This window comes from Falco cherrug, chromosome 1, assembly GCF_023634085.1.
Source record: "Falco cherrug isolate bFalChe1 chromosome 1, bFalChe1.pri, whole genome shotgun sequence".
In the NCBI taxonomy this organism is placed as follows: domain Eukaryota; kingdom Metazoa; phylum Chordata; class Aves; order Falconiformes; family Falconidae; genus Falco; species Falco cherrug.
This window is the reverse complement of record NC_073697.1, coordinates 16,932,600-16,951,063: the sequence shown is the minus strand read 5'-3', so window position 1 is coordinate 16,951,063 and position 18,464 is coordinate 16,932,600. Positions and strand designations below refer to the sequence as shown.

The 18,464-nt window shown below is 38.6% G+C and overlaps 1 protein-coding gene across 5 annotated transcripts in view; it reads left to right on the top strand.

The window, feature by feature from the left end:
* WDFY3 (WD repeat and FYVE domain containing 3) overlaps window positions 1-18,464 on the top strand; it is a 185,216-nt gene that overhangs the window by 154,274 nt on the left and 12,478 nt on the right. For 4 of the 5 annotated variants that reach the window (XM_055722688.1, XM_055722682.1, XM_055722709.1 and 1 more), the window contains 17 exons: window positions 223-300; window positions 1,274-1,501; window positions 2,344-2,397; window positions 4,735-4,903; window positions 5,113-5,276; window positions 6,057-6,205; window positions 6,473-6,593; window positions 7,004-7,089; window positions 7,454-7,534; window positions 8,059-8,113; window positions 8,477-8,596; window positions 9,412-9,529; window positions 10,667-10,773; window positions 11,564-11,717; window positions 14,208-14,299; window positions 14,616-14,828; window positions 17,583-17,730. In XM_055722688.1, coding sequence (XP_055578663.1) covers window positions 223-300; window positions 1,274-1,501; window positions 2,344-2,397; window positions 4,735-4,903; window positions 5,113-5,276; window positions 6,057-6,205; window positions 6,473-6,593; window positions 7,004-7,089; window positions 7,454-7,534; window positions 8,059-8,113; window positions 8,477-8,596; window positions 9,412-9,529; window positions 10,667-10,773; window positions 11,564-11,717; window positions 14,208-14,299; window positions 14,616-14,828; window positions 17,583-17,730 — 2,137 coding nt within the window. The remainder of the gene's footprint in view (window positions 1-222; window positions 301-1,273; window positions 1,502-2,343; window positions 2,398-4,734; window positions 4,904-5,112; window positions 5,277-6,056; window positions 6,206-6,472; window positions 6,594-7,003; window positions 7,090-7,453; window positions 7,535-8,058; window positions 8,114-8,476; window positions 8,597-9,411; window positions 9,530-10,666; window positions 10,774-11,563; window positions 11,718-14,207; window positions 14,300-14,615; window positions 14,829-17,582; window positions 17,731-18,464) is intronic. The other variant, XM_055722701.1, reaches the window with a different exon arrangement.

Genomic DNA, 18,464 nt, shown 5'->3' with positions numbered 1-18,464 from the left:
CTGCCTTTAAAAATAAAACAAGAAGAAAATAGCAAAAAACCCCAAAACCTTAAATACCGTTGCATGCAGTAGTTTGAAATTCATCATCTAAGTAATTGATTTCTTAGAAAAAATATCCATTGTGAGCACAGTTAGCAAGGTGATGTATTCATAGGCTTTTCATTCAAACAAAATCTTCTTTTATAAAGTGTCATTCTGTCTGTCCTCTTACCTTTGTATTAGGAGATTTCCCAGTGGATGTTTACTCACATTGCAGTGGTTCGGGACCTGGTTGATATGCAGTATAAGGAATACCAGGAGGTATGATTCAATGATTTAATTACACGACACTGATATTTTGACCTGTTAGGTATACCAGTCCCATTTCTCAATATGGGGCTTGTAAAATATTGGACTGTCATTGGTGAAATGCTTGAATGTGTAGATACATTTTGGTTGTGGATATGAAAACTCTTCTAGCAATGTTACATGTTAAATCTTAATTTTTTTCCAAGAAGCTTAGGTAGTCTTTCCTTAGAAGTGTGGTTTTTTTAAAAAAAGAGATTTGAAATATGCTAGAATATGCTGTCTTTCTAAAACATCATACAAAAACCTAAGAGAAGATGTGGAGAAGCATTGTGTACAAACTCTACTTCTATAGTAACACAAAGAAAATTTTATGATACCTTTCCCAAATCATGCAGAAATAAAAAGTGGCTGATATGTGCCTTCCAGAATGAAATCATTGCACCCTGCGGTTTCTTCCAAACATTCCCAAAGACCTTTGGTTCAAACTAGTTGCTGAGCTACATGCTATAAATCTTGAGAAATCAGCTTCCAAGAGATACAGATCATTGAAAGTGATTAGTTAAAAAAAAAACACCCGCCAAACTTTACTGCGTTTAATTTCCCTCTCCAGTGTAAATACAGCCAGGGAAAGCCCCCAACAGAATTTTTGTTTTCATTCTTAAAATCCTTTTTCAAAATGAGTGCATTAGCGTTAAATTTCTTTCATATTTTCCATTTAGAAATATGTTTAGTTAATGATACAAACCAAAAGCAAAACTTTCACCTCTTTTTTTACTTCCCCATTTTTTGTTGAGAAGATTACGATATGAAGCCTGCTTTCATGGTAACCAACACTGGAAATCTTATTAAGGTGTACTAGAAAATGCTACTAGAATTATGAATTATTTCACTTCTTTCTGTACTGTAGTAAAAATGTCTCTGTTCATATCAGAGACAGGTTTAAAAGCATCACTCCTGATGCATATACAAATGTCTTTGTATTCAGCGTCAGCAGAATGCGTTAAAATACGTGACAGAAGAGTGGTCTCAAATTGAATATGAGTTACTCCGAGAGAGAGGTTTGTGGGGTCCCCCCATTGGCTCCCATCTTGACAAGTGGATGTTGGAGATGACTGAGGGTCCCTGCAGAATGAGGAAAAAGATGGTGCGAAATGACATGTTTTATATTCAGTATCCCTACATGCCTGAAGCCGAGCAAGAAACAAACTTGCTGGTAAGTAGTCAAGATTTTGGGATGAGTAATTTTATGCCCTGTTGTAAAATCCATATTTTTTTAATAAGGTTTTCTTAAGAAACTTACCTTACTCTGTTGGTATTACCTGCTATTTTGTCTGTATGTCCTGAATTGTTGATAAGGTCTGGTTGTTCCTCATAGTATATTTAGGGAAGGGACGGCATCTCTCAGCTGAAAACTAAGTGAACCAGAAGACTAACAATTGCAGCATCAGATGAGGTGTGGTTGCATCAGCTAAGTGATCATGCCACTGAACAGCAGAGGCATCTTCACAAGCCCCTGGAGGCTGACAAGTACCATAACTGTGGGAGGTTTCAGCCTGAGTTCTTGGCCTTATGCTAGATAACATGGTAAAAGTGATCTAAAAAAAAAGAAAAGAAAGAAGAAACCAGACAGGCTATGGGCCTTGGTTTGGGTGCATTTCTGAAATTAAATGTGCTTTCACAGCCCATGAATGTGAACGTGGGCTGTGTAGCAGTATTGCACGTGGCCTTTGGAAGCTTGGCAGTTAGTTCCTGTTAGTTTTGGAACACCATTTTTATGATATGGAGCAGTCTTTATTGTGTCCCTTTAGGCATGCATATATGCATGCAGAGTTTTTTTCCTCGAATTAAGCTTAAGTGTCAAAGTACTTAAAGCAAGCAAACAAAAATTAGCATTCAACCATTTTTAAACCATTAGGTGTATTTGTCTGCTTGCAGCCTGATACACACTAGCTGTAGTGACAGTCTAATTCACCCAGAGTGGAGAACATGCCATCATACATTCTTTTCAAAAGTGTTCTTTTTCTGATGCTTATATAATTGATGCCCTGTTTTCAGTCTGACTTCTCAAGCAGACTTCCTGAGACATCTGATGATACCATTCCTCAAAAGGTAAAGAAACAAGTACACGGACTGAAAGAATGTAAAATAAATACAACTTTTTTTCCTCCTGCATGTTAGGCAACCTTAACAAGGCTTCTACGTTTGGCTTTCGACTTGCTCTTTCAGTAAATACTTCCAGGCCTAAAGGTTTTTTCAAGTAATCACATTAAAAGATGTTACTGTGCTATCCTCAACCTTCACTTAATAAAACTTTCTGTAGATCTTGCCTTCTTTGCTGCACACTAACAGGCTGTGTTGGGCTGTGCTATCACTGTTCTCACTGTGTGAAGTGTTGTGGCTTTGGGATTTCAACTAATGGTCAGTGGAACATGTTTAGTAATGGGCAGCACGATGACTGGGAAGCACTTACTGGGAAAGTAAGTGTTTCTTTCTAAGAGAGGATCTGGTAAGCAGTTCTCCCTTTTAGCCGTAATGGACTGTAACAGGCCTACTACTTAGAGCCCAGGTTAATTTTGTCTTAGCTGACTCTTCTCCTCCTTTTTACTATTAATAAAATACATTTGTTTAAAAAAGATGAATCCTGCCTTGAAAACAACAGACTCGTTTGGAAGTGGCTGCTGTGCAAGCATTTCAGTATTGTGCTGCTTCTGCTAATTACATTCACAGTCTTGCCCATCACTAAGTACAATGTGTAATGTGCGTGCACTCATTTTGAGTTACATTCAACAGACTAACAGATACATATGAAAGTAATCCTATTATACAGAGTATCTAATAGAAATTGTTACTGTTTTCCTTTCTTCATGCTAGCAGTGCTAGTTAGGATTTCTCTTTGTAGGTTTTAAGTTTTTTCCACAGAGGTTTTAAGCATCATCTGGGTGGCATTTTTGTGGTGATGAGTGAAGACTTAATTGAACATAAGTAAACAAATTAGATCAGTACCTTAAATTTCTGGGGGCAGCCAATTTGACCTGAAACAATAAATCTCTGTGTTGCTGATCTTAATCTCTTTATCATCCCAAGCATCCACTTGTAAGAAAACTAAGCTTGATTTTTTGGGGGGTCATTTACTTTCCCACTATACTATCATACAGATGAACACCAAAAAAAGGTAAAAAAATCACATTTTATATATTTCCAGTTATTACTGCAAAAGTGGACAAGGAAAAATCTTGACGGAAATAGCAATGATATTCTGCAATTTACATAATGTAAAGCATTTAACTGGATTAATAATAATAATAATTTGTAATTATCCCAATCTAATTTTGAGATTCATGGGAAATAATGCTACAGAACACACAAAAAACCCCTATTTGTGGTGGAGAACTGAACACATTCACAAAGCTTTCTAAAGTTTGAGTGTGATGTTAAATAGTAGTCAGAGAAGAAAGTTTTCAGCTGTAGTATAAAATCCATGGGGTTTTCATCCATCCATACGCATCAGTGTGTTTTAATTTTGGAAAGGCTCTTTAATACCTCTTTGATTTTCACCTGTATCTCCCGTGATCATTCAGATATATTTATTGTCCTCATTTAGTTTTCTATTTTGAATGTTATCTCCATAATCAAGGGAGGAACGTAAGAATTAGCTTATGGTAAGGGATGGAGTGGACAAAGGAGAGAAAAAACCCACCAACCAACTACCAAAGAACTCACAAAAAACCCTCAACAAAACCAACCCCAAACAAAACAAAATACACAAAACCCCCCAAACTAAAAAACCGCCACACCACCAGGGTTTCATAATCCATTGTCACCCAAAGGTACAAATGGTGCTCAAGGAATTACTTTGTTTAAATGGATACTTCTGTGCTGGTCTCCTGCCCACAAACTGTCAGAATCTTTACTAAAAAAAGAAGTGACTTGAATTAGTGAAGACTTTCCAAGCCTTGAAGCTGGTCCCTGGCTGCTTTTAGTTCATACCAACTTCCACACATCTGTATCATTCCCTGAAGCAATTTTTTGTTCAAACTATTGCCCAGCAAAGAAATCAGCTGGCTAATGAATAAGCTGTGTATGTTGTAGGGAGTTATGAAAGTTGATAAAATGGCCATCTGATCTATCAATCTTAAGCACAAGTATCCTGGCCTTTTGTGACAGTTCATAACATACTGGCCATGCTTCTGATTTTCCAGGTTTAGGTTTGTCTGCAGGCTTTTCTGCAAGCCCCTTATTACTTGAGTGGCTGAATAGCTCCCTTGCAAATAGCTGATGGATTAGATCTGCTGATGAGTGTCTGTTTCTGTATGTGTTGGTGTATGACTGAGCACGCACAAAACACTTGATGGGCATGCACTGTGCTGCACACAGTATTCCTGAAACACGTTCACTAAAGTGACTGAGGAGCTGACTGACCAAGCATTTTCTTCAATTATTTCTAAGAAACCTGCTCGTTACCGAAGAGCTGTAAGTTATGACAGTAAGGAGTACTATATGCGCCTGGCTTCTGGAAACCCTGCAGTATTTCAGGATGCTATAGAAGAGAATACAGTGGGTGAAACCACTCAGCAGGAGCCAGAACATGGGGAGGACACTATTGCAAGAGTCAAAGGTTAGATTGTTTTGTTCAGAACTGTTTTCTTTAAATTTATCTGCATTTATATCTTTTCATTCATTTGCATTAAGATAAGCTTAAGGGTCCTGTAGGACTTTTGTTTTTCTGTCTTAGCATTGGATCAGTAATTTCAAAGTTCAATAGGTTTTTGCGAAGTGAATTTTTTTGTGTCAGGTTTTTATTTATCTATCTCTGTTATTCCCCAGGCCTGGTAAAACCCCCCCTGAAACGGTCTCGCTCTGCTCCTGACGGAGGAGATGATGAGAACCAGGACCAATCACAGGATCAAATTGTTGAGGGGAGTTCAATTGATGAAGAGGAGAAGACTGACAATACAACTTTGCTTCGACTTCTCGAAGAAGGAGAGAAGGTACCGTGTACTTTTGAACACACCAAGCACTTACTGTATTGAAATTCCTGCATTACATACTGCAAGCATTAATAAATGTCCTAGATACCTTCCCTGATCTACAGCTGAATTTGTTTAGTATTTCGTCAGCTTCTTCCTTGAAATCAGGTGTGTGCTCTGGTTCAAAGAGATCCTGGGCCAAAACTCCTGTACTGGAAACATTCTTTTTCTTTCCTTCAGCCTGCTAGGGAAAAAAGAACCTGTCCTGAAATGAAAGCTACATGCTACATGCTTGGATTATTACCCTGTTGGCTTAATGAGTCCAGACAGAAAACATATGTTGCAAATATAAATGTTGAACTTGGCAGACTGTCTGTAATTAATTGTTCCCTTCACTGGAATGAAGAACCTTGATAAGTAGTAGTTTATTCCCAAGAAGAGTGTTGAATGACTGTGCTGTGTATTTGGTATTTCAGACTTTGTCTGTCTGAACTATACCAGTAAATACATTTGTCATCATAATCAAGTGGACTACAGGTTCTAAACTATGCTCAAAAAGCATGGTGTGAGTGGATAACTTGGTAAATATATAAGTCTTTCTCGTACAGAGGAGGCTTTATTTAACTCCCTTCCCAAACTGCTGTATCACAAGTGTTGGGTATATCTCTGATTAAGGGGGAAAACAGCAGAATTTTTGCCATATCTGCAAGGGATAACAGTAGTGTCTGGGGCTTGTTCTAACAAAGCAATGATCTAAGCTTGTTAACCTGCTTTTTGCTCAGAGTCTGCTTTTCGTTACAGATTCAGCACATGTACCGCTGTGCTCGGGTCCAGGGCCTGGACACCAGTGAAGGGTTGCTGCTCTTTGGGAAAGAGCACTTCTATGTCATTGATGGATTTACCATGACAGCCACCAGAGAAATACGGGATATTGAGACACTGCCTCCAAAGTGAGTAGATTAGTGGTGAGATTCCTCAATTCTTGATAGCTGAACAAGAAGTATTTAATAAGATTTTTGAGGAGTCAACTCTAAAACAATGTCAGATTCAGAAAGACCTCAGGAGCAGTTTCCTCTGTGCTCACAAATTGCTCAGTGTAGTATGGTATATTGTGAAAATCAGCTGTTTCTGTAACTGGACTCTCATATGAATTAAGAGAATTTTCTAATTTATCGTCTTTTTATCACTTCTCTCTCCCTGTTTATGCTCATTTACAGGATGCACGAGCCAATTATACCTAGGGGAGCAAGGCAAGGTCCAAGTCAACTTAAAAGAACATGCAGCATTTTTGCATATGAAGATATCAAGGAAGTACATAAAAGGAGATACCTTTTGCAGGTAACACAGGCACTGTTTTTGGATTGAGGAGCCTATTCTGGAATTTTTTTATAATGTCATTTTTAAAAAGTAAAATAAATACATGACTGATCAGTATTTGGAAAGTGAAGCTATTACCTGTGTTTCACTATTTGGAAAGTGAAGTTATTGCCTGTCTTTAGGTGCTGAAATTGGGCATCTTTGTTGGAACATTTGGCTTACTATGGTGTAGTTCTGTTTGCCTGTATTAGTGAATTTTAGTGGACCAAAAATAAAACATCTGGCTGTGCTGAGCAAAGTCTGCTTCACCGTAATGTGGTGTCATATATATATGTGTATATGTATAGTATAACTACACTAGTCTGTGCCTGACCTTCAGAGGTGATGAGCAAATGTGTTAGTGTTGACATGGGTTTGTCCTCTGTTTTCAGCCAATTGCAATTGAAGTTTTCTCAGGAGATGGACGGAACTATCTTCTAGCTTTCCAAAAAGGGGTTAGAAACAAAGTTTATCAAAGGTATTGTAAAATAAGGTAGAACATTTTAATCCAAATATTTCCAAATGTCTGTGTGGAGCCATATGTGAGCCTTACAGTGACCTAACAACCAGAAGCAGATTGCAAGAGTGATGGGTGTTGGGCCGTGGATAACCCTGATAGTAACTTGATGCTGTGCAAAAGAACCACTAGGAAGCACTAATGCCTGTGTGTGAAACTTGTGATATGCATTCAGTGAGAAAAGGGTCATTCCAATTTTGCTGAAGATGTTATGTAGCTGCTCAAAACGAAGTCTGTAACTGTACTAAATGCACGCTGTTTCTAGGGAGAAGACATACCAAGGTCAGAAACTCTAATCTTAATCTCTTTTTAACTGCTGATGCAGGTTTTTGGCTGTGGTGCCATCTCTAACTGACAGTTCAGAGTCAGTGTCTGGGCAGAGACCAAACACCAGCGTAGAGCAAGGGTAGGTGATTCTGTTCCTCACAAGCTCTGTAGCTAATCAGTTTCAAATAAATGATGCTTGCATGAAGGTCGGGATTCACTAGAGTACTGCAACCTTGATGTAAAATTGGACATTACCAAAATAACTTAACTAGTGATGTGCTCCAGTTATTTTAAATGTACTAATATCATTAGCAGCATTGGTATATCTTCTTACTAATTAATATATACTATCAGGATTAACATTATTGGTATACAGATACATTCTGAAAGCAATTGGAGTGCCAAAGCCATTAGACATTTTCCTTGTCAGCAGTCTGTTAGATACGTTTGTACTTGCAGTGAACTGTGTAATTAATGTCCATGATTTTAACAGTATGTGTTTAGAAATAAAAAAAGACTTTGATAAATTAAGAAGGAACAAAGCCCCATTTTTCAAATTGTTAAAATTTACAAGTTTTGAGAATAAAACTTTGGATTGTCTTGTGAAGATGTAACCCAGATCTTACTGCTAAGTCAGAAAATGCAATTCCTTCTTCCCATTAGGTCTGGCTTGCTTAGCACTTTAGTGGGAGAAAAATCTGTTACTCAAAGATGGGAAGTAAGTATGAAAATTTTGGGGATTTTTTTTTTAACTAAATTCCACGTTTTGTAGTGATACGTAATTAATGAGGGCACATAAGCTGCATCCTCCTAATCAAACAGGTGGTATATACTACTATAGAAAGTGTATCTCAATGTTTTAGTTTGTAATATTTCATGATACCATCATCAAATAGGAAATTGTTATACCATTGAAATTACAAGGTGGGGGGCAACTGTAGTAAAAATAGGGTGAGTGTTGTAATATTGAAATAAGTTTTGTATGTTTGGGGAGAGCTTAACACTTTGACAGTCTGGCAGTATAGACATTGGATTGTTGTAAAGCGAACACTTTACGGTGCTGTTATCTGTCTTCCTTAAGAGAGGAGAAATCAGTAACTTCCAGTACCTGATGCACTTAAACACTCTGGCGGGCAGATCCTATAATGATCTCATGCAGTACCCTGTCTTTCCCTGGATCCTTGCAGACTATGATTCAGAGGTAAATAAAATACCTTGTCAGCAATCTTTTATATGTTGGGAGTTTTTGCAGATATTATAGCTGGCTCATACTGCCTTGGTAAAACTGAGGCTTGTCTTTATCACCAGTTGTTTGATTTCGTCTATTTTGTAATGTTCCTCCTGCTTATCAGTGGGTAGGATATTAGAGATTCTCGGCTGTCCCATGCAGGCAGGTCCTTGCCTGCGCTGATTTTACAGCTGTTACTGGACTGTGCACAAGTGAGGGCTGGGATCAGTAGTTTGTTTTAAGACAGTTGCCTGTGTTACAACAGTTCCTGTAAGTCTTTGCATTAGCTTTCTACTGAATGTCCTGAAGGACATTATGCCCACAGAGAAAGCACGCTTGTCCAGAAGACTGTGGTAGGGGCTGCTGTGAAATCTGGCCCCATGGTGAAGAATTTACTTTTAAAAACGAAGAAACATCCTGTTAATGCTTTTGTGGGCAGCTGTTGCTACCAGCCAGACCATAACTTAAAATATTGTTAAGATGGCTGTTGAGTATTCAAGAACAGAATTAGAGGGAATTGTGGAACATGACAAAGAGAGCAGGGCAAAAATTATCTGGAGCCCATATGTGACTTAAAATAAGAAACACTGACTCTCTTAAGTCGGACTGAAGGACTGTTTTAAGCCTATCCAACATTGTACCTGCTGCATGTGTAGGAAACAAAGATGACAGCCTTAGAAGGTGTGTGGTGTTAGATATGGTAATCAGCAGTATAGAAAGGGTTTGTTTGGTTTTTGGTTTGGGGTGCTTTTGTTTTTATAAAATTGATGTCTGATTTATTTTTAAAGGAACTGGATCTTACAAATCCCAAGACATTCAGAAACCTTGCCAAGCCCATGGGAGCTCAAACAGAGGACAGGTTAACCCAGTACAAGAAGCGATACAAAGACTGGGAAGATCCCAATGGTAAGTAATGATCCATCCTGCAGGAAATGCAGAGGGACGTGTGCTTGTCACATGTCAGGAGGGACTCACAGATTTTTATATAATGGATCAAGAGGTCTGGATATGGATATGCAGAACTCTACCATGGTTTTTAGTGACTCTCCAACAAATACTAAGTTAGAGCAAAGGGGCATCGGTTTTCTTGCTGTGGTGTTTGTTTTAAATCCAAATGACGTATTTTGTTTATATGAAAAAATGAAGACAAAACAGTTGCATATTCAGAGCAGTTTGACATTGTCTAAAGGCTAGCATGGGCAGGCACATGAAGCACACAACCAGCTGTGTCTACTAAGTGTGAGCACTGCTGCAAGAAAATAAGTTGTACGAAAGCATGGGAATACTTCTGCACTAGCAGTACTCTAGCTTTTATCATTTATTATCTTAATGCATTTTTTTTTAGCTAAAAAAACCCCACTCAGAATGAGATGCAATTCAGTTACATATTCTTGATTTTAGAGCTTCCTTATATATTGAATATACAACTTGCGTGTTTGGCAAGGCAGCTATTACATGATACATTTCTTCTTGTGTACTTTTATTGAAGACACGAGCCTGTTTAACTACTGCAGTGCTGTTCTGTATCAAACAACAGCAGGTGGCAAAGACGTTCATTTCTAGAAATGGATCAGTATTCTCAAGGAGTACTTACGCAGACTTTTGGCCAGGAAATCAAGAAAGTAAAAGCTGTACAAAATCTGTAGCCAACAATTCTGAGACATATTTCTGCCCAAGCTTTTAATTCCACAGTAACCAATAAAGTTATAAATAAAGTGTTTCTTCGGCAGAAAAATTAACATAGCTGTGCTGCAACATTTCAGTTAGTTAAAATAAAAAAATTACAAACCATTCAGTATTGCTCTGCAGAAGCCCGTTGAATTAGGGCTACTGGACTGCAGCCAAAACTCAAGTGGTGGCTGTGAAAAACCATAAAGCTTTCAGATTCTTGAGAATGAAAATTACAAATTCCAATTTTAAGTGTGTCCAAGGTCATGGAGTAATTAAGATGCACCACTAATTAATTCTTTTTTTCAGTTAGTACTAATTCAGTCACCTAACTGCTTTATTTCTTCTATGTTTATGATTTTTAATCTTGTGCAGGGGAAACCCCAGCTTATCACTATGGGACCCACTATTCATCAGCCATGATAGTGGCTTCCTATCTTGTCCGGATGGAGCCTTTTACTCAGATTTTCCTACGATTACAGGTAAAAATTGCATCATCTCACTTTGTGTTTCTTTCCTGCTGTATATGAGAGACCTAAGTGAAAAATATGGTCAGTCAGCTTTGTTTTCATCAAATATGGTAGAAGAAATACTTCTAGCAGAGTTGTTATTGCCTGGGAGGTTTTTGATGTTTCTTTGTAAGTGATGTAATGGAATTCACACTTTTTTTTCCTGTAGCTTGGACATTTTTCTAAGTGTATGTAGAACAAAATATCAGCAAGCAAAAAACAAAGCAAGTTTTATTGTGAAAAATACTTTGCTCATCATGCTTTATTTTTCTGTTGTTGAAAGAATCATATGCCATTTGTTCAGTTCTGTGCTGGAGGTGTTGAAAGATTGTTATTTTAAACCAGTATGTCTATCCAAAGAGCCATTTTAGTACTGAGTGTTAAAATAAACGTTTGCAGAGCCTGGAATTGTTTGCCTGTTTGATGGATAAATGGGTTTTGTAACATTACATGTCAAGTATTTTCCTAGACAGAAGCCATCAGGCAAAAAAAAATGTGGTTCTCTGAAAAGACCAAACTTTGAAATAGGACTAGGTGACTCTCTTCTTAAAATTCTGTATATCTGTATCTCATTGCTATTTCTGTTTACTATCATTTGCACCAAAAAGTAATGCAGCTGTGTTTAAATCAGTTGTGTTAAAGGAAGAAACATGCTACATTCTATGGTAACTTTATTGGGCAGAGGTTGTTCTGATTTGCCACCTTGGCAAAATCTGCTGTGCTGAGAGATTGATGCTGATGTGCTTCTTGTTGTGTCCTGCAGGGCGGTCACTTTGACCTGGCTGACCGAATGTTTCACAGCGTACGGGAGGCTTGGTATTCAGCGTCAAAGCACAACATGGCAGACGTGAAGGAGCTCATTCCAGAGTTCTTCTACCTCCCTGAGTTCCTGCTCAATTCCAACAATTTTGACCTAGGTAGGCAGAAGGAGCTTGATAGTGTTGCTACAGGTGTAAGAGAAGTGGCAGACAGTCCAACACAAGAAAAGCGTCTTGTAATATGGGCAGAAAAAGGTCTGTTTAACTGCATGAGAAAATTATGAACGACTTGCACGTTTTGACATGAGAGCATAGGCAGGACTACTTCTGATATTTCCTGATACAACATGTTTATTCAGTATTAGATTTGAAAGTCTGAATGATTCAGAACTCATCTTTTAGTCAGGAAGAGCGTAGCTGGAATTCTTATTTCCTCTGTGATACCTCAGGTTTATTTTTTTACATTCATCAGACTTAGGATGTTTTCTCAAGCAGTAAGTGTTCATTTTATGCAGTTAATGCAAAGTTTGTTCTGAGAATTGCTGAACAAGTCGATGAAATACCCAAAAAGGATTTTTGTTTGGAGTGGTGTGTTTTAGTTGATTTTTGGGGTTTTTTTTCACCTGTTCGAAATCCACATATAAATCATGTTTTACTTGGGGTTTCTCTGGTTTGCATTTTTCTCCACATAACTTGCTACTCCATGATGGTGTTCACCATCTTTTTTGCGAATATTTTTATGCTTTACAAAATCTGTTTGACAGTCCTCACTTTTATTAAAGTATTCCTAAAGGTTTTGTTGAAATGTTGCAGTTAGCTTTTGTGAGAGTGATTATTCAACAGCAAATTTCATGTTTATGGGCCGTAGGGGATACATGTCCCTTAGGTTGTATGTCACTCTTAACAGTGGCAGTAAGCTTCTGTTTTCTGAGCTCTGTGCTGTGAATCTAATAGCAATAATAAAGATTAATCAAGTCGTAGGTTTTAATGGCCTCAAAACCTTTTTTCAAAATGTATTGTAAGAGATTCGGAAGCACAACCTGGCAAAAACAAAAGAACGCCCTGCAAAACCTCACCCAATTATATTTCATGCAGAAGGGTATGGCCATTACCTGAAAAATGCTGAGGTCTTGTCCACTCAGCATTGTATCTGATAATTGTGGACTGTGACCATCAGAGTTTAGAAATTCTTCATTGAGCATTTGGAACAACAGTAGGAAAGGTTTCGTTATGAACAACTGTCAAAAACTGTGTGATACTTTTGACTGTGTTATAATCTGTAGCAGTCCTGCTCGCCTTTCCCCAGATAAAAGAGACGAAGGTTCAGTCTGGTGAGGGAAGCATGTTTCTGTTGCAGCAATGTTCTTAGTACTTGTGTACCCTATAAAATTGGAAATTCATTGGTGTTTCTCTGAGCTAACAGGAAGTGTGGAACTGTCTCTTGGCAACAAGCAACAAAACAAGAATATAACTGGGAACAACAAATACACTTTTAGTAATCACAACATGTCACTGTTTAATGTTAAGAGTGGGAAAGGGGCTATCAGGACCCAGATCAATGTATGTGGCCAGATCGTGCCCAGGGGAATCACCAATATCCTTGGGTGTGAAGCCTGTTGGGAATGCCAGTTAGCTCTTTGCTGTTAGGATATGAATATTTAGCCTGTACTCTGTGATGTGTAGCCATTCTCATGGGTAAAACAATAATTCTGTTCTTTGGTACAGAAGGTTTGTATGGTGAAGAAAATAAATCCTGGGATGAAATACTGTTCCCCACCAAGGCTTCTCAGTGCACTTTGCTGTTACACTGTCTTGCACTGGGATTTATTTTCTTCAAAATACACTCTGTTGACATGCCATTGCTATATACATGCTAAACAGGTGCCAAATACAGGAAATTATGTCCTTTCTTAAATTTGGGCTAGCACATTTATTCCAGTTTTCCTCATAGAATAAGAACAAGGATATCTAAAAGAGATAAGAGAATTAACCTTGCTGTGCTGATTTTTCTGGGTACAAAATGGACAGCTGCTATGGTAGCAGTTCCCGGTTAGCAGGGTTGGCTGCTTATGTGCAAGCTAAACTAACATAACAAGATTCTGGTTGTGCAGTGGTTGCAGAAAGCTATTTTACTGGCTCTTGTTTTCATTAACTTTCACACACTGCAGTAGTGGGTCTGTCTTTCCCATGGCAGGGAGAGAAAAGCAGAAATTTACTTAAATAGAAGAATAAAGACAAAATATTGATGTTCCAAGAGCACTTGATGGGGAAACATAAAGGTTGTGAGTACAGACTGTGCATGGTAAAGTTGTGAAGGCTGAGGAGGCATAATCTAATTTATGCTTCTAGCTAGAAAGGTAATGTTTGTTTTGAAGAGCGGGTGCTGAAACACTGTCACATCTTCAAGTCTTAGAAAAGAATATTTTAATTCTTCCTCCTGCAAGCATGAGCAACTGAGGCAGATTTTTTCATGTTTTATTGCCTGACATTTAAAAATGACACAGTATTTTAAAGAAAAGACTGAAGTGGCTTGCTTTTCTTAAAGGAAAGGTGTTAGAATTTGATATATTTTAATGCTTTTTTCACCATTGTTGCAGTTCAGTTTCAATGCTTCTCTCCAATTGTTTTGTTTTCTTTTGTTCTTAATAGGTTGCAAACAAAATGGCACTAAACTTGGTGATGTAATACTACCCCCATGGGCAAAAGGAGATCCTCGTGAATTTATCAGAGTTCATCGGGAGGTAATTTGTAATTTAATAATGGCAACAGAAAACATCAGTTGGGACTTTGCACTGCATATTAATCTAAGCTCAAGTTGTGCAGTTACAGCTACTAGCCAGTCCGTGAATTCGGGGCTGATGGCTAATTGTTGCAAAGGTCTGTAGAACTGGTGTTTCCTCCCCTTCTTTTTTGGCTAGGGAGTACTTGAAGCAAGGCTTTATCAAAACATAACAAGGATATGTCGAAATATATTCTGCATTTTTCTTTGTGGCAGGTGTAGTAGACTCAACTGGTGATGGATACAGCTAGTTTTAATGCATGCCCTTTGAATTTCAGGCTCTGGAATGTGACTTTGTGAGTGCACATCTGCATGAGTGGATTGACTTGATCTTTGGCTATAAACAGCAAGGTCCTGCTGCAGTAGAAGCTGTAAATGTCTTTCATCATCTCTTCTATGAGGGGCAAGTGGACATATATAACATCAATGATCCATTAAAAGAGACAGCTACCATAGGATTCATTAATAACTTTGGACAGATACCAAAGCAGGTATACCCATCATATAATTCTTATTTTCCAGGTGACAGTCAAATTGAAATGTATCAATATAGAATGGGAAAGTTTTAAGAGTGAAACTACCTGGGAGTGTGTTCTATAAATATTCTTCCAATGATGTGAAATCACATTTCCATCATAAATGCAACAACAATCAACTTTGGGCTTTCCTTGATAATAGAAATGTCTTCTTTTTTTTCTTTTTCTTTCCTCTTTCCACCTTTAAAGTAAAGGCAAAGTGAGTCATGGTTCAACTCTAAAAATCAGCATCAAAAACAAAAAAGTATGTTCCCGCTGCAAAGTCAGAGGGGAGCAGTGAAAGTGCAACTTCAAACTGTTGCCTGGTGCTTAGGTATTTTAAGTTTCCCTGTAATGAAGGAATTTCTATAATAACTTATGATTCCTTTTTTTACACCGGTCTCTTGGCACTCTGTAGGGCTTGCCCACATCTTTTATTTGGAGAACGTGTTGGAAAAAACCTCAAAATTTAAATGAAGAAGACTGAATCTTGTAGGACAGCTATAGTTAAGGATTAGTATAGACATGGTTTTGGTGCAGCTTTAAAGTTTGTGTTCTCTTTGAGAGATTGCATTGAAGTATTAAATGCAATATTCGATCTAAAGTTTTACTGTGTGGATTATTAGTTTTTTGGGCAGATGGAGGGTTTCTCTCTCTCTCTCTCTCTCTCTCTCTCTCTCTCTCTCTCTCTTTCTCTCTCTCAGGCATTTCTTTAGGGTTTTTTTCCTGTCCAGTGAAACTTTTAGATGTCATTGGTGAATTTTTGCAGTCTAGATCTGGTGGAAACTCACAGATAACCTTCAGCAGTTCACTGGGAACCCAACCCATGTGCGGGAAACTAGACTACAGCAGCACATAACGTTCCAGGACAGCCACAGGATGTTTCCTGTGGGGACCCTCTAACAGCTGCCTGTGTCTCATTGCTTGGAAGGAAGGCTAAGAACTGCTCATCTATCCCCTGTGGTTGCTTTTTGCCATTTTTTTCCTTGCTCTCTCTCAATAATCTAGATATGTAGTGGGTGTAGGGCTTTATCCTCTAAAGCAATAACCAATCACTGCATTGTGATGAGAATCAGACATAGCTCAGCTAAAGCAGGTAAAGACTGGGGCTGAGAGCAGGGCGGTGGAAGAGCATTGCAGCTGATTTTGGACGTCTGCCTGAATCTTCAAATGCCTGTTAGGTACAGACCTGTGATGAGATCTACCAGAAACTGCATGATGCTTTGCTAGAGGAAATGGGCAGACTGCAATAAATTTGTGAAACTCAGACCTCCTTCCTTAAGTCATTTGTGGTGGTGAGTGCTCTTGGAGCACGTTTTTATGTAACCTTAGAGTTTTGCTGTGACCCTCTGTGACTTTCCCCAGGGGATCTACGGCAGGCTATCTCAGTGACGTGTCTGCTGTGCACTTTTTTACTTCTTTGTTGCATGGAGATGTAACATGAGGGCTACATCTTCTTTAACCCATCTCTTCCACTAGTAATGCACCTGGTGGTTCTGTTTCCCATGTTAAAAAGTTGTGCTGCAAAACATTTCAGAGCTGGTACTGCATTTGGAAGAGGGCCCTCGCAGGCTCTGTGAGGGTCCCAAGATGCCACAGCCTGGAAGGGCAAAGCAGAATTAGTAAGCCAGAGGAGAAGTCACTCAAAGGAGCAAAGAGGGTGGGTTGTTTTCTTGCTGGCATTGGCTTTTTTTGAGATCAGTTGTCCACGTGAACAGTATATGATGTGCCTTCTCCATATTCTCGTAGCCCAGCTAGATGGGAGGCATGTGGTAGCTCAGGGAGAGCTGTGGCACATAGGCCTGTTGTTACCCTTTGTACCCAGAGCGTAGGTGCAAGCGGTAGGAACATGTGTGCATGTTCCTAGCTCAACTGCCTCAGGCTTATGCATGTTTCTTCTGCTTTGGATAGGCAAACGTGTAACATCTCAAAGGGCTGTAAGGAAAATAACTTTGAGCCTTGGAATTTCAGTTTTCCTTTCAGTGCTGTAATAACCTTTCTGCAAAAGAGTAATCAAAATCTTACATACATTCAATGCTTATTAAATGTTACAGTACGTAGCACCTACCATCCAAGACGTTTATTATGAATTTATCACGTGATAAGCCATAGCGTGTGTCATTGATGAACATGACTTATTAGAAGTGATGATCAGCTTGTTTAACGCTATCTGAGATACCAGGAATGGTCACTGAAGCAGTAAAACTGAAATTCAATCACTCATAATGAAAAGCTAGGCAGAAGATAATCAGGTTTGAAGATGTGTTTCTTTTATATGGTTGTCGTATGCAGTCCAATTACATGCCCACCTATGCTGTTACTCTGTTCTTTGGTAGCCTGGCCGCCTCCAAGTGCGTGAGCTGCTGTTTGTGGGACACAGTTTGTTTCAAAGCCAAAAATTAGCTTTTGGTTTGGCCTAAGTTAGAGTTTAATACTGTGTTATGCGTCAACTTGGGGATTTTTGCTTGCTTTACTTCAACTGCTTTTGCAACTGGAGGTAGCTTTAAAAATACTTTGCTTATTATATCCTTGTTGGATTTCACATGATTTGTTGAAGTCTTACTGAAATAGTTGACATAAGTTAGTAGTGAATACTGAGAACAGTTAAGTACCATTTGCTAACCTGCAAAATTTTTAGAAGGTGAATTGGACATACTGGTGATCTTTTTAAGCTTGTGCTCTTGTAAACCTATAATTTTTGATGATAATCAATTTTTTTATGAACTTCAGCTCTTTAAAAAACCACACCCACCAAAGCGTGTTAGAAGCCGACTGAATGGGGAGGCTGTGGGAACCTCTGTGCCCCCTGGTTCCACAGGTGACAAGATTTTTTTCCATCATTTGGACAACTTGCGGCCATCCCTTGCCCCAGTGAAAGGTAAACTGTAAAACTGCAGTAATTATTCCTCTTTCTTTGCCAGAGCATTCAGAGTTTCAACGAGATCATCCTTTTCCATGTTTTGCTTGGTTCTAATATTCTTAATGCCTGTACTTTTGTGAGAAAAACAAATTTAAAATACCCTAAGCTGTAGGATTATGTTCTTAGCTACCTTAAAATGTACTTGGGAAGCACCACACCTGTGCTGGTTTAATATAAGTTTTTTAAAAGAGGGATAAAATTGGGCCCAAGCACCTCTTTAAAGTTTTAATTTAACAAACGATATTCAGGTTACATTGCTTTTGGACCTGCGATAGCCTCAATTTTTGTGATTTTTGTAGCAGAAGGATTCTTTATTATTCTTTTAGTGCCAAGAAATAGAAGTGTTGCCAGGAAAGGTGGTGTTTGATAGCTGTACTGAAACAAAAATGGTGGGGTTTGGCTTCATATCTGACATTGGACCGAACAAAAATTAATTGTCTGTGAGGCAGGTAAATGCTATATGGTGATGTCTTTCCTAGTTGGTCAAATGAATCTGTGCCTGCCTGCTGTAAAGAGAGAAGGACATACTATTACACAGGACATAGTAAGGCTGCGCTGTAGTAAGACAGGAATTTAGAAAGCACTCATCTATATTTGCAAAGCTTGGGGAAAAACAGGTAGGACACCATGGGCTTTAGTTAGGAATGTAGCCTGTGGGAACGCTTGGCCGAGATGTTGGAATCGATACCAGA